At 34.9% G+C, this 23,979-nt stretch overlaps 1 protein-coding gene across 1 annotated transcript in view; it reads right to left on the bottom strand.

Annotated features, from left to right (window-relative positions):
- Positions 1 to 23,979, bottom strand: part of CSMD1 (CUB and Sushi multiple domains 1) — a 240,209-nt gene that overhangs the window by 195,502 nt on the left and 20,728 nt on the right. Inside the window, exons 6-8 of the mRNA XM_066314261.1 lie at positions 23,375 to 23,563; positions 7,783 to 7,952; positions 2,046 to 2,202 (exon numbers count right to left, since the gene is read on the bottom strand). Coding sequence (XP_066170358.1) covers positions 2,046 to 2,202; positions 7,783 to 7,952; positions 23,375 to 23,563 — 516 coding nt within the window. The remainder of the gene's footprint in view (positions 1 to 2,045; positions 2,203 to 7,782; positions 7,953 to 23,374; positions 23,564 to 23,979) is intronic.

The raw sequence follows: 23,979 nt of genomic DNA on the forward strand, positions 1-23,979 counted from the left end.
TATTTACCAAATGAAAAGTTGACATATTTGTTTAGTAACTGAATTGCAAATGTACCAAAAAATTCCAAATCCGTCAAATAATAAATTTTTGATATATCTAGTCTTTAAGGAATTATTAGGAAAGGAATTTCAGAAAACACTGCAGCCAGTTTTCAAAGCACTGCAAAAGAATTCTGCTTTTATCAATTTATGAAAGATGAAAAGTCTCCCACTGAAGGTTTTGGAAATAACAGTCAACAGTTGAAGGAAATCACCTGGTTAAATGGTCACTGTCTCAAAATTTATTATGTTGGATTTGGCTTCCTGAAAACACTTGTGAGAAGTAAAGTATTAGTTTGTATTTACAACAGGGGATTGTTTCATGTGAGAGAAATTAGGGAGAAAAGTCATTACAGATAAGCTTTTCAAATGAATGGCTGCAAAGTATAATAAAATAAATAATATATAATATAATAAAATAATATAATAAAATAATATAATAAAATAAATTAGATCCTTAGCAACCAAAATAAAATTAAAAAAAAAAAAGTAAAATGTTATGCAGACATAGGAAAATAAGTTTTGTTTCTCTATCTGGTAGTAAAATTACAGATAGAAGACTATATCAAATTCTGTCTACACACTTCAGAAAATGAGAAAATACTTGGAAGAATAGAAAACAGAGTTTCAAAACTGTCCTAATCAAGCAATCAGGAAAAAAAAGCCTGAAGAAATTAATTATTGCATCTTATCTTACACAGAAAAATATGGTGCAGGAGAGCAAATCTTTAAGTGCAACAAAATCAAGCAATCATATGTAGAAATTAGACAAAACTCTATTTTTAAGTAAAATTACATTTGTAAACAGTAGGCAAAACTGATCACTGAAGCAGGATTTGAAAGGAACTGATTTGAGACCCTTGAAATCAGAGCCCTTTAAATAAGATTGTTTTTAAAACAGATGTTTGTTTCCTTTTCTTTCAAAGTAAAATTTCTACATTTTCTCTAGGCAAATTAAAGTAGATTTCTCTAGTCATTTTTCAATGGATCTGTAAGGAAAAAAAATCTAAAAAGTTATTCTCCATCTTGCTCCAAACCAAAGGGAAAACATCAGATGTACTAAACTGAGCAATGATTCCATTTCTGTGCCATGCTATGTTATGGAGCTCTGTCTGCAAGATTCAACAGCAACTCATGGAAAGGAATGTATAAAAAAAAAAAATCAAAGGAAATGGATCTTAGACAGTCCTTAAAACCTGGAAAAATGTATCTTTGTGTGTACTGGAAACAAACTAGCTATTCCCAAGTTATTCCCTACAAAAATCTCGGTTCTTTGCCAGCAAAATTAATTCAATTAATTGCATACAGTCAAGTGCAGTGTTTGTCAAAACTTGTTGACTCCAGTCTGCTTCCAATATACTCCACTCTGGTCTTGACCAGCAGTCCGGTGAGGCCAGATTAGGAGTGTACACCCAGGTAATCTTTTTTTTTTCTTTTTTTCTTTTTTTCTTTTTTTCTTTTTTTTCTTCTTTTTAACTTTTTTTTTTTTATTCTTGTTTGCACTATTTTTCTTTTTATTTCGTTTTTCTTTTTTTTTTTTTCTTCTCTTCTTCTCTTCTCTTCTCTTCTCTTCTCTTCTCTTCTCTCTCTTCTCTTCTCTTCTCTTCTCTTCTCTTCTCTTCTCTTCTCTTCTCTTCTCTTCTCTTCTCCCTTCTCTTCTCTTCCTGACTGCAGAGATTTAACTTTCCATTTTAAAACATCGACTTTCTGTGCATTTGCTGTTGTATTAGTTTAACAACTAATATATTTAACCCACATGTCACAACACAACTACTAAGTCTTAAAAATAATCATGCTTTCTAAGTTTAAAAACTTACAAATTTGCTTTCAACAGTGCTTTTTAATTACTAACACCTAGCCAGTCATGTAGACAAGTAAAGCCCAATATCTTAACCACAGTACATTCTAGGAAATTACCTTTAATATTCAAAAAGAAATCACAACAGCTGAGAAATATGCATTTCCCTGCAAAGCAATCAATCAGATAATATTTATGAGCTACTTACTTGTATAAGTCAGCTGAAACCCTTGGTCAGTATCAGATCCATTGGTATTAAACTCTATCCACATATGGTTAGAAGTGCTATTAAGAATAACTCCCATCATGTCATTTTTGGTGAAGACTCCAAGAGAGCGTGAAGAACTGTCTTTTCCATCATAGACCTTGCAGAAATAAGAGCATGAATTTGACATCAAATCTAAATATTTGAAAGATTTTCACTTATACAACAATTCCAAAGTTAATAATATAATGTAAATATTTTCTCCAAAACCTTAATGTATCTGTTTTGAGAGATATATACCCCTGGTTATACAGTTCAGTGAAATCTTAAATATTCTGCCCCCCTTAAGATGCGTTATAGTCTTTTTTTGCCTTTTTGGTTTTGTGAGCTCATCTTGAAAGAAATTCATATTTATATGCAATTCTATATTTTGAGATTTCATAAATTCAGATTGTTTTCTTGATTATTCACAAAGGCCAACAGACGTATAAGTTCTGAAATCACCATTGAAGGTAAACCCTTACAGACTACTCTGTTCTCTCCTGTCTGGATATATAAAAATGAAATATTGAAGTCAATCTGTCATATTTTATCTCAAGCTGTAAGCTTTCAGCAATTTGGTTTACTATAGGATTTAATAAAGACTGATAAGTTTTCAAAAAGACACATAAGTCTATTTCCAAACTAATTATAGAGATGTTCTTTTTTACCATGTTACTTTACTGAAAACTTTCGACAATATCAACCTATGTACTTTTTAAAATACTACAATTTTTAAAAATGCCTTTTGACTGTTCACAAATACAGAAGTACAAACTCTTGCCAAGGAGGTAAAAAAATTATTTTTATCTTATTCCAAAACCCTGAAAGTCATAAAGTGCAAAAATAGCTTTCTGCAGTTTTGTTTTGCTTTTTTTCTCAAGATAAAATATAGTTTCTTCTTTAAATTAAATAAACATCCTCTACTTTCTCATAGAAAAATAAGCAATATGAAGTGTGTATATATACACCATACATGAAATGTCATGTCAGTGCTTATAGAAAAGCAAGAAATTGATTTGAACCGCTGGCTTCTGATATGAAGTGAAAGATAATTTGCCCTTATCTCACGTGTCCTAGAGTGACTAGAATAAAACAGCACAAAAGCTACAATTACAGTAAGTATTTCAAGCACTGGATTTTTATCCCTCCACTTGCAGACCTTGTGGTACAGTGTGGATCTATACTGATTGCAGTGAGAAGCAGGAGTGACCCATTTAACAATCTAAATTGCTACATCTGAGTCACAGGCTGTTCTTCCTATTTGAATGTCCAGCTAGATCTATTAACAAAATTTAGAAATGCTTCTTTTGAGATGACAGATCATCACAACGTTTGTAGGTGAGGACCAAAAATTAAAAGCAGTTCTGTTTTTTTTTTTTTTTTCTGTGGAGAAAATATCAGCATGCCATCCATAGGTAAATGTCTTGAAATTATCATGTTCATCTCAAATGCCATTAACAAAATAAAATAATAAAAACAACATGCATAAAGACTTTTTAAGACAAAAGCTTATTTTTACTTTTATAAACCTACACAGATATAAACAATTACCTACTCTAAAAGAAACTTGAATAATTGATAGAAGAATACATTCAGTCTTTATTATTGAGGCAAAGATTGTCTTATACCAAGGCACACAGATGAGATGTCTCAAAAGATACAATCCATTGTATTTAAGGTTCATGCAAGCAGTTACACATACTTAAGCTCTACTTCTTGGAAGAAATACGACTTTAAGCTATGCTAAGTGTATCTGAAAAGCTGCTTGTAAGCTTCCAATCATTGCCTTGGGACAGAACTACCAATCAATTTCATGGACAGATTATGAGTTATTTAGTAGAGTCAGAAATCTATTGTGCAAAGTAAAGAATTATTTGTTCCCCATAAGATTAATTTCCATAGATATATTACACTTAATCTGGGAGATAATACTTGGAATGGAATTTCTGCTAATTGTCATTAATTAAAAATGCTGCCTATGTTTCAAAATAGATTTTTATTCATCTATAAAACAAAACAAACCAACAAACAAAACCCCCCATAGCTAAAGATTACAGACATCTTGTTTCAACAGTGTTCTACCTCAATGACTGTTAGAAATACTCTTCCAACCTGAGGACTAACAAACTAAATAATAGAATCATGATTAATCTAGACCCAAATGAAAACAGTGTCCCATGAAATTAAAATTAGATATGAAAGACCCTGTGAAAACAGCTGTAAAAACACCCAACAAACAAATAAACAAACAGAAAGAGGCTAGTACAATTTGTAGTGACACTTGTCCATCTGTTGTTCACATTACATACACAAGCAAGTACATATCTACTCCAATAACTGGAACATTGTTACTGAAAAAAAAACAAGCACTGAATCTTCCTTGTCTACACTGAAAAGTTGGTTGAACCATCCTAGGAAAGAAAACACGCTTTTACCAGTGCGTGTGATGCTAATTAACGTGGGGCAAGGACCATTCCCAGTAGACAGCTTGTGTACAACCATTGTGCCATGTCATATGCCACTGATTCCAGAGGTACAGCATACATTTAATAAATTAGTCTAGACTATTTAACACTATTGATTCATATTTAGTACATACATTTAACTTATTTAGGAGAACCCATTTGAAATATAATTTGCATGTTGCAATTACAATTTCCTCCATCACGAAGAAAAAAGGTCTATTTGACAAAAAAAATGAAAAGCAGAATATTACATTCTGGTTTTACTCTTACCTCTGACAAATTCACTGCAATTGCATTATAAAGATTCTGGCAAAGGTAGCCACTTAAAAAAATTATGCATCTTCAAGTGGTAGTTAAAACATGGAGACCAGGAAGATGAAGTGTTAGTAAGTGAGAAAGGATAAGCTCTAAAATAAAGAGATAATCCAAGTATTCCCTTTCGTCATATGTCCTTCAAAATGGTGAAACTTTCTATTACTTTACTTGAATTTAAATTTCTATCCCACTAATTCAAGTTCAAATTTTTTCACAGCTATAGAATGCTTTGCCCACAAATTACAGACATTAACCTGCATGCAGTCTTCTTGAAAGTAATAGCTTTGACCTTTCCTCATGCACTAGTCTTATTGATGCCAGAAATACTGTTGCAAATTATATGCCATTCCATACATTCTACAGCCTCCATATCCAGCCTCAGTATTCCCACTTGAATACTGAGCTGGTATATAGAGCTGCAGATTAGTTTATTTTTTCAAAGCAAGTAAATAGTGACAGAGCAGGAGTCAAGCCAGCACAACTTGATTGTCTACACAGTATTTATTGTCAGTACATCTCTGGAACACATTTAATGCAGACTTACTAACACCTTCACAAATCTTCCTGAGAAAGGATTAGTGCAGGAGCTGCATAGGCCAGGGACTCTTTCTGAGGCACAATTCCAGTGAGCCACCTTACTGTGCAAGCTGTGCCCTGCGGTGGGCAGTTGGATCTGGCTGGAACTGGCTGTATCCAGCTGGAACCAGCTGTGTCCGGCTGGAACTGGCTGTGTCCAGCTGGAACCAGCTGTGTCTGGCTGGAACTGGCTGTGTCCAGCTGTAACCAGCTGTATCCAGCTGGAACTGGCTGTGTCTGGCAGCCCCAGCCTCCCCTCATGGAGCCCCCGCAGTTCCCACTGCTGCTGGGGCCTGGGCACCCACACCAAATGCAACATTACGTACACAAAGATTTTTCTTGCAAAACAGAGTAAGATACTGAGCTAGGAAAATACCCTATATTTTGGCACAAGTTTTGTAAATATTCTTAAGCTTAGTGTATCCCTTGCAAGCTGCCAGCAAGGCAGTCTTGCAGCTTCCTTCTGTGCAGCACAAGATAGAAGGCTGAGGTTTATAACACATTTTGCTCTTATTTTGGGCACAGATAGGAAAGAAAGCAAGCTTTGAAGTCTACAGTCCTGTCAAAGTGCTGATTCCAATGAAAATGTGTAAAAGGACATCCTGGCATGCAAAGAGAGGAAACAGAATTTATTTTCATAAATGCAGGTAATACAGAGACCTTAATTGGTGGAATAGATCTTAATTGTATTAATGGAAGTTGTGCTGTGCCAATTGACTCAAAACCAGAGAGCAGTCCTAGCAGTTCAGACAATACCACAATGTTGCCTTTGCTTCCTTTGGATCCTCTGAAGTATTGTGCTAAAAGATCTATAAAAGAAGAAAGTATCTAACAGATTGCTCAGAACAGCTTTGTCTCAGGCAAATCTTTCTTGTATCTCCAGGGAATATCGCTAAGTACACTGGACATTACTCATGAGATGTTCTGAATAACTGAGTTTCTTGAATGTTTCTTTGGGGGTTTCTAAGGGATTTTTTGTTGCAGATTTTAAAGTAGTTTATTAAATTATTTATAAACCAGAGATCTGCAAAGCTTCTGGGAGACTTATGTACCACATTCAAGCAACTCAGTGGGCAATTAGGTTCTTTCTTCTCTGCTGCATCTCTTCAGAGCAAAAATACTTTTGGGATTCTGCACTGTCAGACCATGGATAATGGGAGCAAAGAACAATATAGATCATGTAATTTGTTCACCTATTCGATTCCCTTTTGATCTAAAAGCAAAACCAAGGTCTTGCTTTGTTTTATATATGGTAGCATTTATTAACAATGTTTTTGTGGGTAAAGATGGAGAAAATGCCTTTCTTTTGATTGTAACTTTCTAATCTATAAACTAAACTATAAGTTTTGCTTATTTCATGGTCCAATGCAGACTTGCTTATTGAAAAGAACAGATATAATAACGAAGATATTAATTTCTATATTAAAATCTAGACTTTTTTCCTCCCCACTGTCATCCCACCTGTAAAGGCCTTGTTTTTGTAGGAATTGAATTGCCACAATTACATAAGAAAGCTCTTGAGATGATGAAATGGATAAAAACATAGCCACCAATATTTTATCCATAGCAATTCTATCCTTGTGAGAAGCGCTCAGTGCAAATTAAAAAAAATTAAGTTTGAAATGCAGACAGCAATTTCTGAAATTTTAAATGGTTTGCCGGGATATGTTCAGAAAAGAAGCTGCTAACTGAATTATGAATACTTCATGATTTTAAGTATTAGTTAACCAAAAATTTGGAGACATAAATTTGAAAGACTAATTCAATGCATGGTAAACACTTCAGGAGAGTATCAGGATTTTCAGTACATATAAGAATGAAACAGCTACTATTAGGAACAGGCAACTTATTATCATGATGTAGAAAAGTACATGCTCAAAATCTATATATATTTAGGCTGTGTTTTGAAGGTTACCTGCAACACAAATAATGAAAGACATCTTCTAGAATTACAGTTTTTGTAGATATTGCATTGTTGGTTTCTGCTTAGGGAAAAAAAAAAATCCCTTGCTACACTTATTACTATTGTGCAAAGAGAAAAAATACTAGGTATTCAAAATCCAAGTTCAAATTTTAGGTGTCCTTTTAAGATTTAAACCACTTTAAACAGTCTAATACTTCCAGAAATGTAACTGAACTCACAATGTCTCCTATAGTTTCTTCAAATCTATAGTATAAATCACTGAATCTAGTATAAAGGCATGATTTGGTGCTATCCACCTAGAATTCATTAATTTTGTGCCAGAAAGTGGAATGAAAATAAAGATAATTTGCATTGGAAACAAATTTATTCATGCAATGTGAATATTTAGCATAGAAAGTGATTTTTTTTTTCTTATTACCTTAACAATATCTCCCTCATGCAGCTGAAAGCTCCTGGCTCTAAGATGGATCCCTTTTCCAGCCTCAGTTTCAATTTTATAGATACATTCATGGTTGTTGTCATAATTAGATGGAAAATTTGGAGACAACAGTGTTCCTTCATTTCCAGAGACAGTTGCTCCACATTCAGCTAAAGAAAATAGACACATTAAAACAAAAGAAGTGAATTATCCAATTCAAGAAAATATGAGTTATTAGCAATAATACTTAGACTCTATGAAATCTCTAACAAGCTGTTTAGAAAAAGTGTTTTTCTAACAGGTTTCATCTGTAGGACCAACTCCTAGAAACCCTACCAAAGTTGTTATCTCTTGCTTTTCACTGGGTCTGTTTATTATATGCACTTATGTGCTTTTACCTTCAATATATCCCCTGGTGCTCTCATCAGACTAAGGAATAATGCAGATTAGCCTAGATATCATAAAAATTGAATGCTTTATTGAAATATAGTTACTGTGGTAAGATTTCAAATAACATTAGATTGATTTTACCTCTGTATTAAGCTTTACATATCAATATTTAAAAAACCAGACAGTAAGCTGCCAAAAAAACCCAAAAACCAAAAAACAATCTGGTACTAAATCAAGAACATTGAAACATGATTTTCTCTACCTGGAATAAAACAAAACAAAATAAACAAACAGACCACACACACAAAATACCCAAAACCCAAAAAACCAAAAAACAAAACCAAACAAACAAACAACAAAAACAAACAAAAAAATCCCCCAACACTTATTGACATCAGTCAGTGCCAAGGAGACAGATCCTTTCCTTTCTGGGTAAAGAGTAGGTGAGTCTTTTTACAGGCATCTGTAGTAAGCACCTATTGACACTTTCATTAGACATTTCTTGTTGGAGCTGCCAGTAAAGAAAATAATAAAGAGTAGGAGGAGTGGTAAATTCCAGACCATGGACTCAGTTTGAATTCTGAATAAAGGCTAATAAAATTATTCCAAATCTGCAGCATAATTTCCATCACATAGATTAAAACATCCAAACAGACAGCAAATAGTATTGGTGTACTGTACAGACAGATATTAAAACCACTTAAAAATGAACGAAAAACAGTTTATAAAATCTCACAGTACCATTAATATACCAACTATTAATCTTCAACTTCTTTTTAGGTGCATGAGATTGATAGTGATATCTCATTTTCTAGTGTTTTTCTTACTTAATGTTCATGCAATATTCTACTTTTTGTTTCAGTGAGTAAATGTAAATCACTAAGACATATGCAGTTATAGAGAAAGTGTACAATTAGCTTTCCAAATCTAGAACTGGCCATACTTCTTGCTCCAATATGTCTGTGTTCCAAGGTTCAAAGCCATGGTAATTTTAAATCAGTGAATAAAAGTACTGACATGTAAGATCAGGGATAATGAGAGTTACAAACTAAAGTAAAAATACTACTACCCTTCTAAAGTATACTACTTTATTCAAGAAGCAGACGTATTCTAACATGAACAATTATTTACTAAACTTCAATTACATGTCAAAGTTCTCTAAACTCAAGCTGGCTTTCATAAACCTCTAATCCATGCTATAAAAGCATATTCTGTTTTCAGTGCATGTTATGCCTTTTCCAATCCCTTGCAAATATCTGAGAGCTGTGTAGTTTTATCAGATCCCAGCATTCTCTTCGTTATCATGACAAAGACTTGCTCATGTCAACTGCCCAGTCAGGTTTCCTACCTTGTCTTGTGTCAGTCAGCAAATCACTAACACAGACCCCAGAAAGAGGCTTCCAAAGAAAATTAAGCTCTGCTTTGTAGCTTCTGTTCCTCAATTTATACAAAACCTGTCACAGCTCAGGTTCAAGTTTTCTAGCTATATTTTGTGAATCTTAGGATATCAAGTCAAGGCCATGTTTAATTAGGTCCCCCGATGTCTTGGCCTGCCTTTTTTCAAAAAAATGTCCTCATCCATGGAAAAATTCCTTTTTTCTCCAGACTGTTGGAGCATCTAAGTGTGCTAATGACTGTAATCTCTGCCATTTGTGAGCAATGCCCAGATATAAATTGGACCTTTTGCCCTAAGGGCTTCAATTGAATTTTTTTTCTAAGTGTTCCTGTACACTGCAGTCCAGAACTGCATGACCATGCTTCCCATAATTATGAACTAGAAACTCAGAAGAACAGCCATGAAATGTAATACTGAGTCTGGCCTTGGCAGCAGGAAAAGCTTAAGCAGTCAAAGCCATGTCTCTACTTCAAGGCCCTAGTATTTTACTGAGTGGTACGGGAAAAGTAATGATTTTTTTTTTTTAAGATATAATTACACTAGCTGATACCTCTGCTACTTTTATATATCATAATTAACACATGCAGCCAGGATGTGTGACACCTAAATTCAATTCACTTTTCCTCTGGGGATTTGAACGTGCATCTCCTATGACTTCTGCCCCACACAGAGAGATTTGAAAATCAGTCACAAAGTGAACAAATGTTGACTAATCTCTTTAGCACAGTGGGTAGGGCATTAAATAAGGGAGAAGGAATGATTCTTAGAAACTCATACATTAAACAGTTGGGAAATAAATTTCTAAGTAATTAATGAATCAACATACATTGTTACCTTGTAAGTACCAAACAACTAGACAGGAAAAATATATTCATGTTCACTTCCATTTCTTTACTTCCAATTAATCTTTAATTCCTTATGCAAAATTAAACAAAAGCCTTTGGCCATATTGAAACAATGATTCTTCTAGCAAGCATCAGATACACTTCAAAATTCTTTTACAGAAGCAAAGCAAATGAAGCCGCACCTTTTATATTCTTGATGAAAGATCAAGCCATGGTAGTTTTGTGTAAAGAAGGGAAATGGCTTGGGAGCCATGGGATATACCCATGGTGACTGAAAATTAAAGCACTGCCAGTCTTGGAAGATATCATGAACATTATCTATCTAGCACTGGTGTTCTGTGAGTAACTACTGATTTTAGTATCTCAAGCAGAAAAATGCTATAATATTATCTTGAAAGAGCTCTCAGCTCTTGACTGCAGAATCCACTTCCTTACTTCAGTGCCTTCCAGATACCTGCTCAATTCCAGAAACCTGCTTTCATCTTGGCAACACAAACTGCCTCCCCAGACCAGAAAGATGAAAAAGATTTCTCAGTCCCCTACATGAGAAAAAACTATCTTGTATGCAATTGTAACTTCATTTATTAACTACATTTCACTGAATATTACCCATATGCACCCTTTCTTCTTCAATAAAAATCAACTATATCTGTATAGGTATCTACAAGACTTAAATTATGCAAACATTGACAGGTATGGAATTTGCCAGGAGAAATAATCTTTACTGATCTTATAGTAATTACTGTTGATATTTTGCCTCCATATTTTGATCCAAAATCTTGTGTAGGAAATATCAGTTGTGAATTTAGGTGAAGAGGTAATCTATAACATACCCACTGAACATGGTCTATGTAAATAATGTTTTCAGGACTAGCTCCTCAAGTTGTAGCTATTAAAAATATATATTTCACAATGCTCTCTGGGGGTTATATGATATGCCTAGCTTAGTATAATGTAGGTACAATTTAACAGCCTAAAATTTGCATATAAATTTTACATAATAATTTTACCTAAAAGTTACTATAAAAAGATGCATAACTGAAATACATATTAAGATGTAACAGAGATCCCTTCTCTATGTTGCCTATCTCCCTTTCCCTAGTTTTTGCATCAATCAATTTCACTTTTCAAGATACAAAATATATTGATTCAAAGTTCTAGGTTTTTTACTATCAATATGGTCAGTGATGCCTAAACCCACTGTGTAGATTAAAATGTTTTGATTCCAAGGCATAGAGAGAAAGAGAGAAACAGGAAGGAAGGAAGGAAGGAAGGAAGGAAGACACATTCTTGGATAAATAATTGAAATAGCACTGTGTGCTACAAGATATATACTTGTAGCACCTACTACAAGATACATAAAATTAAGAGGTTGTTTTCATATTAAAACACATCGTCCGTTACATATCTTAAACTAGCACGCAGTAAACAAAATTTGCTCTGTAAATATCATCTGCTTATGTGGATCCAATTTATATTCTTTACTTCCCAAGTCTGCCAAACTATGGAAGTCTGCCAAAACACAGCATTCAAAAGACAAGGTCCTTGAACACATCTTCGCTATAATGAAAAAAAAAAAATCTATATGGTACGGCCTCTATGTTTCATAAGTCAGAAAGCAGACAAAAGCAGATTAATTTAATTGTCTATTATAACATTCAAATCTTGTGTGCTTTTTAAAGTTAGTTTTATTTATTTATTACAAAATCAGAAATATCCATCTTAGAATTCAAAGGATATACTCATATTGACTGTATGTCACCTGTTTCCACATGTAAAAGATTTTAGAGGAGGAACTACATGCTTTAATTTCACTACAGTTTCCAAATTGTCTGTTATAACCTTGATAAGAACTGCAGCAGACTGAAAAATGCTGCTTCATCAAACTGTTCTTTTATTCCATTTCAGAGAGAGTAATCTGTCTGGAACAGATACTTGACCCCATTCTTTGTTCTTTTGCTTAATAAAGTCATTAAATTCTATTTAAATAAGTAACTTTTTTCTTTCTTTCGTTGTCTCACTTGAAATTGGATAAAAGGAAACAGCAAAGGGTAGATCTTTTGAAGATCATCAAACATTTCCTGAATATAAGCACAAATAATAAAACAAACAAAATTCAGGGATATTTGAATTGCTTTGAAATATAGTTCATGAAAAATGTAACAATAACTTTGTTTAATGGAAAAGTTTACTTTATTATTTTTCTTCCATACATCTTGCTAAAATGTTTGACAGGATTTTAAGCAGATCTCCAAAGCAGAGATCAAATAAAAGTAGTACGTTGTCAGTTTAAAGGCTTTTCTGACACAAAGCACTCTACTGAGTGCAGAATACCTTTGCTGTATTTACAAAATTGTGCTGTTCATGAAGTATGAAAAGCTGAGCTCAGACATTGCTTATGTTCCTGTTGGACAATATTGTTATCCAGTAGGATGATTATGCAACATTAATAAATGAGCAAAGTGGATCACAGATAAAGTATGTTCTGCCTACAGATAATAAAAACTTAGGGTTCGGCCACAGTCAGTGAGGGGTTTCTAAAGCTGCAGGGCAGACACATTACATGACTGGACTTAAGCATAGATTCATGTACAAACTCTAAAAGAGTGCTAGGAGCTGAAGCTTCCTGTTAACTGGAATGCTGCATCAAACTGAGGTGCATGTGGAGTTTCCACAACAACTCACTGCACAGTGTCTGGGTCTGTATTGTTCTTCATCTCCAATTCTGCAGCCTGCTCTCCACTTGAGAGTGCACCTGTAAATTTTCAGCTACACACTGCCAGGTGACTGCAGCATTACCTTCACTCTGGTTTCACAAGGGCTATTGTTCTCACCTGGTACCACTGAATTCAGAAAAAATGTTATGCTGGGTTTCTCCTAAAAAATGATTGTCATTGATTTTTATATCATGCTGTTCTCATCCCATTTCTCATTCTTTTGCCTTGTAATTTTTGCCTGTAACTCTACACAAGGATCACATCACTCCAGACCTGATAGTGTTCAGCCTGTAACTTCATACTTGAATGAGCAGTAGATAATGAGCAGTTAATAGTTATTTTAATGGACAATATATATTACACAAGAAAATATATGCACAAATATATCATGTTGAATACTATTTAGTCTGTAGCACCCACACATGATCCATTTGGTGTAAACAGTATCATAAGCTACCAATGATGATCTTGAGGTCTGCATGAAAAATATAACTGTACCAGGGAGAAAGCTAGAAAATATTGGCTTTTTTCTCATTACTATTATCATTATTACTGTCATCGCTACCTTTACTGGAGAAAAACTATTTTCTGAATATTCTTTCCTTCCTCTTACCAGTTGGTGCCTGAGGAGTGGGATTTCCTGTTTTTACTCTTTCTTTTCTTCTCTATGTTTGCTTCTCTAAGATGGATTTCAAGTAAAGTTTGGTCACTGGCTGTGGACTGCACTACTAAAGCTTGTTCATGTCGCCCTCTCTTAATATTCTTTAAGCAACCCCAGTATGATGGTGGTGAGGTTAGAATGCCTCAGTGAAAACCCTACTGAAATGCTTTGCTGAAAACAAACCTCTTATCCTGTATTTTTTGTACTATTCGAATGCACAGAATAATGCAGCAGGAAAGGAAGGCCTAAACAGCAGGCAAATCTTTTCTCTGGTTTGCTTAATTAATTCTCAATCCATATGCCACTGAAAAAAGGCACTGCTCACATTGTCAAAACAAATCCTATTATGTTAATTGGCCTCAGGGGATTATTTTCACAAACCAAGGTATAGGCATTCTTTTCGTATTTCAATTATTTTGACATTTTTTTGTCTACTTGATCTAGTATCATCTGATAATAAGCTTTGGACATAACACCCCTCCATTATTGTCTTAGCAGGAAACAACATGTATCAGACATTACTTTAAACCACAGAAAGAAGGCAAAAGGATTACTTGAGTCAATCTTTATTCCTTCTAACTATATGTGACTAATACTTCATACCAGTGCTCAGACAAAGGTAATTGAGGTCTCATACAAGTCACTCCTTCTCATTCTGAAAATAAAATCAGAGTGCCCATGGAGTGCCAACTGAGATCTGTAGTGATTCCTGAATACTAAATTTTCAGTTTTCAGATAGAGACAACTCGAACCTGTAATTATTATACGGCACCATATTTTAAAGATTCAGGCACAGTAAGACTTCAAGACTAACTCGAGCAAATCTTCAATATTCAGTCAAAAAAACTGAAAGTAAAAGAAAAGAATAAATAACACAACCTTTTGATTGTACTTATAAGATGCAATGTCTTAAGATAAAGAAACACAAATTATCAAAGCCATCAAATAACTATTAAATACATTGTATAAAATGGAAAACAGCCTATTTAAATTTGATAGTATTAAAAAAAAACAGTTCTGAAATACAGTGGATCCTGAATGCATGAACATTCTTATTTCTATCTGAATATTCAAAGACTCAGCTCCTGATGTTATATAAGATTTCTGGTTCATGAGCAGCTCTTAAATGAGATCCTTCTCTCCCTAAACTCTAGCTAAAAATGAACAGCAATTTTCAGACTTAGTTTTATTTCTTAGAGGTGAACTCAAATACAGATTTTATGCTACAGAGACTTTAAAGAAAACAGTGAATGTCAGATCTCAAGGGTCTCAAGAAATCTCCAATGCTATTCATGCCAACAGGGTCCCCACTTGTTTCAGTCTCGCTGGAAATTAACTCAATGCTATAACATGACAGAGTATAGTAATTACAATTGATGACTTTGCAATGAATACTAACTAAACTATTAAAAAGAAACAGATTATTAAATGGTATCAACATTTTATTGTAGCACTCTACCAATTATACAAGTAGTATTCAATATAACAACCGAATATGATAAATTAATGTGATATTAATGAGAATACCAGTGAGCAATACCTCAGTGAAGATTTTATTCAAATACTATATTAATGCACTACAAAAATTCAAGTGCCATATAAAATTTAAGAAAGGAGCAACACCCCTTAAACATGAAATGAAAATACATAGGGGCACTTTCTTTTCAGCTTTACTGTTTATGTTTTTTCAGCTTGATTTAGGAATTCTATACAGTTGAAATGACTCATGGGGGACAGGAAATAATGCAGATTAAAACCCAAACCAAACAAATGAAAAAATCCAACCAGCACTCAAAACTAAGTTATTTCTTGATATGTTGTGTGATCAGAAGTCTTACAGCAGATGGTTTCTCCGATAGTTTAGGCAAGGTGTTCAATTGCTTAACACTTTCTGTCTCTACAGCTGCTATCTTAAATACTCATCTGAATCCCTTTGGGTCTTTGAACTCTGTTCAATCCTTACCATGAAAGGTTAGTTTGAGCTGAATATAGTGTACACTGTCTAGTGAACAAATAATATTTTAATTATATGTCATACACAGGTAAAATTACAGTTTCTTTAAGAGATACTGGAAACAAGCAGAAGCAGCAGCTTGCAAATCAAATAATATAATTGTTGAGACAATCACATAAAGGAGAGTTGAAGAACAAATTCAAATGTTTCTTCCCTCTTATGAGAGACTGGAATGTTAAGGGTTAATAACCCAAACAATCAATAATTTGCAAAAGCAGCAGGGTGCTTTGCTGAGACCAGGTTTGCACCCCCCCAGATGAAGGGGAGGAAGAGGTGTTTTGGATGTGTGGTAGTGAAACTTCTGATCTCCATAAGAGCAGCCCTGGTGCAGAGGGGGTGAGCACCTATCACCACAGGATGACCACTACAAACTAACCTTCGTTTAGCACCAAGCTGGCCTTTTGAGACAGATAAGGGAAAACATAACTGGCTCAGATGTAAAACTTTATTCGCAGGGAAGTTATCAGGACATTTGGGACATAGGCCTGAAAGTATTCATGCCTTCTGATAAGGCATGACTGGCTACACTATGCTGAGAAATATTAGAAAATGTCATAAATGTCATAAACTATCAAGCACCCACTGAACTTTATGTTATGGGGACTTTCCCCACCCTCAGTGGACTAAGACCACAACCATCCCTTTGAGTAATGAACATCTAAGTTGCAATAGTCTCATAGCTGAACCCTTGTGCAGTGATATCTTTTCTCTCCACTATCTACTTATATCCTTTCTCTCTCTTTTTTCTTTTCCTTATGTATTTTCTTAAATGATGCTTTTTATATTTCCACAGATTATAACAACAGTGGACACATACCCTCTTGGCCATTGCATGGAAGCTTTTCTAAAAGAAACCTGCCACATACATAGAGATAGATAGATAGATAGATAGAGTAGATATTATATATATATATTATATATATATATATATATATACATATATATATATCCTGGTAATTTAGTGTTGTTTCAGTCTAATCTTGAGAACTCTGTTGTTTCTCTCACACACCACCCACACTCAAACTACCTTCCCCTAAACCTACTGGCCAGATCAGAGTGTTACATAATTGTAACATCAGACAGGATCCTTTGGATGTGGCGGAGTGATAAGCGTGGTCCAAAGTTATTTAGGGTTTTCTGGTGTGACCTGGACCTAGTGAAAGGTTTTTTGTGGGAGAAAGTCAATCTCAGAGAGTGTTGGGAGGAGGACATTGACTCTCAGTGGGTTACTGAAGAGTATAACTACTAAGAGCAAGTCAAATAGTGACTGTCTGCTTTTTCTGAAATTATAATGATATTTTTTTCCCCTCAGTATGACCTGGGTAGGTGAGACTTGCTGAAAGATTTTGTGGTGTAGCCTGGGCCTTTCCAAAGTATTTCTGGAAGAAAGCCAAACCAACTCTCAGAGAGGGTTACTGGGGAGAAAGACATTAACCCCCTGCAAATTAATGACAGATTTGAAAGGAACGACAACCCAAAAGGAGTCAAATGTGGCTTGTTCCCTCCTGATGAAATTGAAGTCTTGTGAAAAGAGAAGGCACCTATATCTGAGCTTTGTACTTTGCAACTCACTGTAACAAGATCTCCACTCTGGCTTTTATGCCTTGCCTTCAATAATCAGTCAATAGTGTACCTTTGTTAAATGGGAAGGAAAGAATGAAATGTCTCCTCTCTTTCAGAATTTCATCAGTATATCACATTGCACCTTATAAAGGAATACCAAAACTTAAAGGCTTTTCGTCACCTATTTTGAGGATTACTGCAAATGATAAAGTCACATTTCAAGAAGTGCTAAGGAGATAATTTAGGTGTACATCAGATACATGCATTTGACACTCCAGTCTAAACCCCCTCTTCTGCCTCAACCCCTACTTCTTGGCCACCTATCTCCGGAAATGTGCATACTTACAGGTATCTTGTTTTGTTAAACATTTCTGCTTTTGCATGTACCCTACTCCTCACCAAGTCTGAGAAGACACAGGTAAGCATGTAGGTTTTTTTCCTTTATAGAGAAGATGAGTTAAAGGACCTTGTCTTTTGAATGTTGTGTTTTGGCAGACTTCAATAATTGGCAGATGTGGGAAGGGAAGAATCTAAATTTGATCCATGTAAGCAGTGGATATTTACAGAACAAATTTTATTTACTATGTGCTAGTTTAAGCTATATAGCAAGTGATTTAGATGTGTTTTAATAGGAAAAAATCCTTCTAATTTTATAGATCTCATCAGAATACAGTAGGTGCTATTTCATGTTATTTCTCCAAAAATGTATCTTTTCCCTTTCCTTTCCTTTCCTTTCCTTTCCTTTCCTTTCCTTTCCTTTCCTTTCCTTTCCTTTCCTTTCCTTTCCTTTCCTTTCCTTTCCTTTCCTTTCCTTTCCTTTCCTTTCCTTTTCCTTTCCTTTCCTTTCCTTTCCTTTCCTTTCCTTTCCCTTCCCTTCCCTTCCCTTCCCTTCCCTTCCCTTCCCTTCCCTTCCCTTCCCTTCCCTTCCCTTCCCTTCCCTTCCCTTCCCTTCCCTTCCCTTCCCTTCCCTTCCCTTCCCTTCCCTTCCCTTCCCTTCCCTTCCCTTCCCTTCCCTTCCCTTCCTTCCCTTCCCTTCCCTTCCCTTCCCTTCCCTTCCCTTCCCTTCCCTTTCCTTTCCTTTCCTTTCCTTTCCTTTCCTTTCCTTTCCTTTCCTTTCCTTTCCTTTCCTTTCCTTTCCTTTCCTTTCCTTCCCTTCCCTTCCCTTCCCTTCCCTTCCCTTCCCTTCCCTTCCCTTCCCTTCCTTCCCTTCCCTTCCCTTCCCTTCCCTTCCCTTCCCTTCCCTTCCCTTCCCTTCCCTTCCCTTCCCTTCCCTTCCCTTTCCTTTCCTTTCCCTTCCCTTCCCTTCCCTTCCCTTTCCTGACTCAAAACAATTGTGTATAAGTCAAAAAAACTACTTTATATCCCTCCTACTAAAAGTCAGAAAACTCTCTTCTACCCTTCTAAATGGAAGCTTTCTATCATTTTAAGACCTTCAATGAACTGGAGGTTCTTTTTTGGAATATTTTTTTCATTTTGCTTTCATGGTCTTCCAGTTCACCAGTTTGCTTGTTTATTTTAGGGATGCCTCTCTTAACCTATGAGCTTTTTATTTAATTTTCTAACAGTAACACAACTCCAATAAAAAATGTTAGAAAGCTCCTGAATAGTTTGACTTTAAGCAAACTCTGAAATAAGAAAAGTATGATTAAAAACATATTCTTGGTTTGTTAGATGAGATTTAGAAAAATGTGTCTTAGTAACAGATTTCCTGGAAATAGCATGTGGATCCTGTTTAAAAGGTTAGTGACGACAGTATGATAATATCAAAAATCTGATTGTGACAGTCTCCTTTAGGTGTGCATTAGCCTCATAATCAGGAACTTCAATAGACTTCAATAAGAAGTTGTTCCACCTTATTTCTGGGCACCACCATTCACCAAGCTTCTGAGATTCACTCCTGAGTAGGCAGAGGTGCGTGACTGCCTTGAAGCTTTACTCTTGGATCTGTACTCTAGGGGGACTACTCACTAAAAGCTGGTGTTTGTCCTCAGGAAAAATAGTCAACTGTGAAATGTAAATGAAACTATAATAGAACTGTGTAATTATAGGTAAAGGAAAAAAGAGTTATTGCTGGAAGGAAAAAGTGGTAAGAATATGCACCCATGCACAGAGAGTTTTGTCTTCACAGTGATGAAATAAGTATAAAGGTATATATTTTTAAAGGTATATATAAAGTTTGCAACTGTGAAAAACAAATGTCATAACGGGAATAAATTATGTATGTTGAACTAGTGTCAGCAACCCATCACAACCACAATTACTAACAAAACGCATGATTTTGAATTTTTTTTCCTGGAAAACACTGGAATAATAATTAAAGCAATAATAACAACTAAATAACAAATAATAACACTGGATAAAATGTAAACAAATTAAGGGGACAAAAGCTGTTTTCTGGTTGCAAGGCTCAACTAGACAAAAGATAATCAGGAGAAACTTGTCTCAGTAGTTTATTTTTCACCCACACGCAAAATACAAACCCTGTAATTTTAAATGATAAGTAAATTATCCAGAAGTAGATCTGGAAAATTAAACCATGACACACAGTCAAAAATACCAATTACAGTAGCATACCAGATGATAAGGTTAACATCCTTACAGGTCACAAGATATTTCAGAATGGTTAAAACCCAGTATTTACATCAATACTTTCAAATCAAAAGACATGGGCTAGTGACATTTCTTTTCAAGATATTAGGCATGTTTATCTTTCAGGTAGTCATGTGTCAGTGTTGTTACAAAGATATTTTTCTCTTGACATTATCTATAGACATGTGCTCATTACTCAATTCTATGCTTTGTGCAAAATAGAAAAGTAGCAGAATTCCCCTTAATGTCACATTCCTCTCAGTTACAGTGACTTTTGAGGAGGGGGTAGAAAAGAACACTGTGAATGTACACTGAGACAGCGTACACTATCACAAAAAATAGCTACAAACAGGTAGACAGACTTTTTTTGATTCAAATTCCTATGTCCTTTATACTGTGGGAAACTGCAGAAAAGCCTAACAGTAGCATACGTGCTGCAGTGAGTCACCAGTTCAGTAAAAATCGTGTGACAGTTCTCCCAAATGCAGTTACCATGTCCGGAAAGATGGGAAGCAGAACTCTCATGTAAAAAAGAGCAGAGTGTCTTATCTGCAGTTATCAGCTACTAGGACAACTGTCAGGGAAACCACCATTATTATTTTAGTGTTTTGAGAAAGCTCTTAGAGGAAATGAGATTTCTTTAATGGATGACCCCACTACCTTCTTATAAACAACTCAAGAATGAGAGATTCTCTCTGAGGAGATTGACAGTCCCAGTGTTCTCACACTTGGTATATAGCCACATAATGTCAATGTAAACAGAAAATTCACTAGACAGGAAGGGGATTTGCTTCTACAGGAAAAGCACCCCTTTAATGAAGAAAAAAAAAGAAAAAGTTTAGTCTTCTGAGCTGGGAGAAATTTGATACCACCTTGGGTAATTATAATGTGTGTTCTTTAGACAGTGCAAAGAGAGTCAGCCCTAAGGGCCTGGATGTTCTTCACATTTTAATATTAAAGCTCTTTTTCTCAAATAGTAGCAAGTAGGTGGTTGTAGGCACAAACTGCTTTCTAGTCAAGGGACAGATCCTACAGAATGGAGAGAAGGCCACTGAAAGTTATGATGTTGTTTATAAAGGACTCAAAGTCCTAAACTAGTAATAGTAGCATCATGAGGTTAGGCTAACTAGACTTACCAAGCTCTGTTTTTCTTTTAGCTGGAAAATAACCCTTCAAGGAAGATGAAAGAGTGGAAAGGCACAAATTGTTCTCTGATCAGGAAAATTGCATAGCATATTTGAGATAACCCTAGAGGAAGGACTTGTAATTATTTACTTGGGTGGAGAAGGGCAACATCATTGGAAACCCCACTGGTTTGTTGGTTTTTTCAACAGCAGATGAAACTTAATACAATTTTTGTGATACAAATCAGCATGTGCTTGTGTGAATGTTTTGTTTATAACTAAAATACAATTAAATTTGAAGAGCTTTCATCCTGAATCTGATTAAAAGATTCATGAAAGACTATATTACCTTGTGTCATAGGAGGACTCAAAAATCCTTGTTGATGTGTATATATCATATATAACATGTATGAGAGTTTGGTCTTTGTAAAAATGACAATTATGAAGTAATAATCAACTGAGCCCAGTAATCTGCTTATGAATTTGTCCCACTGATTGAGACTAGTTTTAATTCTGAATGTGCATTCCGAATCCAGCAGATTTCACGAAAAGCTGCTGCTTTTCAATCTTTTGAGAAAGAAGAAGTCTTTGTATGAACCCCTTTTCAGGGGAAGAGGATATCTTCATCCCTAATGTCTTAGGTACCATGGCAACAAGAAAAGGGACTTCTATAAACTCGCTTAGTGTTAAAAAAAAAAAATCCTATATGAAAGCAGCTATGAGGAGCACTGAGTATGTGTTTCCCCCTCAGTTTCACTCAGCTGCCTAGTCAAGTTTCTTTCCTTGCATTTAGTTGCGTTATATATATATATATCTTTGGCTTGCTACACTACAAGAGTTCAAATGCAGACAAGTGGCACACAGAGAAGTACCACTTGTCTTTTCATATTTTATTAAAGGTTTTACTAATCAATTAGAAAGTGGGATCTCATACATGGATTTAGTGGCATAAGTGTCTCATGGGCAGTCAAAAATATATTCAAAACTAAACATAAGAAAGCAAAGGAAATATCGGGATCTCTGTAAATAAATTCCATTTCAATATGAATGGCAGACACATCACATATACATAAGATTAGATATGTATCACTAAATTATGCTTGGGAGAACATACAGAAACATGCATCATATACAATGTCCAATGTCTCTTCTTCAACACAAGATAACAATATTTCTGCAGATGACTAAAATTTTATGATATCTAAAATAAATTAAACATATTTAAATGGAACACAGAGAAGCCCCCTAGAAAGAGAGAAACCCCAAACAAAACAAACAAATGAACAAACAACCCAAACCAAGTAAATATCCCACGGCTGTAAATATAGTAAGACTTAAATCTAGAATTTTCAAATAAATGGAAAACTCCATATTATTTTCGTTTCTCTCTCATCTGTAACAGCCTTTTATCATATGGTAAATAACTCCATTTTAAAACAAAATTTGAGATATGTTTTTATATGTATCTTACAAGCATATACAATGTAAGTGACTTTTTAAGTTATAGAGATCCATCTTTTTAAAATAAATAAAAGAAAGAAGCTGAAGCTGAGTTTCTCCCTTCATGAAAAAATCTTATTTAAAACAAGAATCCTCATAAGGAAATCCATTTAGAGGTGGATGAAAGTATTTGACTTTTCAGAAGCATTATGTCAATAGCAGCTGATGAGGTTCACTTGACATGGTGGAGACTAAACCATCTCACAAATACAGCAACTGCTCTCATTTCAGAATATACAGTCCTAGAGCTTTTCTAAGAAAAGAACAGTTTACTCAATTTGAGTTCATAGTTACTGATGTTTAACAACAGCACAATAATTTTAAAAACAAATTTTTAAAAATGCTGTGATATAGTTTATAAACTGCAAAAATCCCAAAAGTTTAGAATTGCAAGAATAACAATACGAGAAAAAGACCCTTAAAATCAGCTGCAGGGCTCTAAAGTAGGGTATTTTAACCTAAACAGTCTAAACGTTGTTTCTCTACTCCAAAAGACAAGGTGTGAAATTTATAACTTAACTATGCCAAACATAAAGTTTAATAATTACTTTTAAATTTTATCTCACACAACATTTTGATCTTATTTGCTGGTATAATTCTAATGATTCTCTGCATTTTTTGTTCTCTAAATAAAAGAGACATGCATTAGTTATATCTTGCACTGACTTTAAAGGTTTTACAGCTGGAGATCAACTGTTTCAACCCAAGCACTTTGTTCCCTGCCCAGTATCCTGACACGTGCCATGTGCTATTAAGGATTTGATGAATGAAATGAAAGCATGTGACCACCTACCCACACACCTTGGCAGAGGTGCACTCCATACACGCCGGCCGCCTCCCAGGCAGGTGAGTTTATTTGCACCTTCCAGACGATATCCAGGGAAACAAGAAAAGATCAAGGAATCTCCAACACCAAAATGGAAACCAATTCGCCTACTGAAGGCGGGAACACCAGGATCATCACATGGCTCCAGATCATATTCTGCAGACAATAAAACATAATACATTATTATCTGGACAAGTTGCCCACATGGAAAAAACAAATTTACCAAATTGCTTGCATTGTGTGAGCATGGAACAGCTGGAAAACATGTATTTCAGAGTTGTGTTCTTTACTAAGACCCAATACTGTTTCTATACATCTATTATGCCTGTATATACAGTAATTATATATCTAATGTGTCCTACCCACACTACATCTATTTTCTTAATTTCAAGAGCTGTAATCAGCTTGTACTCTAAGTGGTTTACTCTAATTTTGTTTAATTACTTCCTTTGTATATAATTCTAATTTCTTTTCATCTGAACTCCCAAACAGCTCTAGAAGTGCGACTTACAGTTGAAAGAAATCATTGCGTAATGAGGAAAATCTATTTAAAAATCAAACAAAAGTTTAAG

The sequence above is a fragment of the Sylvia atricapilla genome, chromosome 3 (genome assembly GCF_009819655.1).
Source record: "Sylvia atricapilla isolate bSylAtr1 chromosome 3, bSylAtr1.pri, whole genome shotgun sequence".
Classification (NCBI taxonomy): domain Eukaryota; kingdom Metazoa; phylum Chordata; class Aves; order Passeriformes; family Sylviidae; genus Sylvia; species Sylvia atricapilla.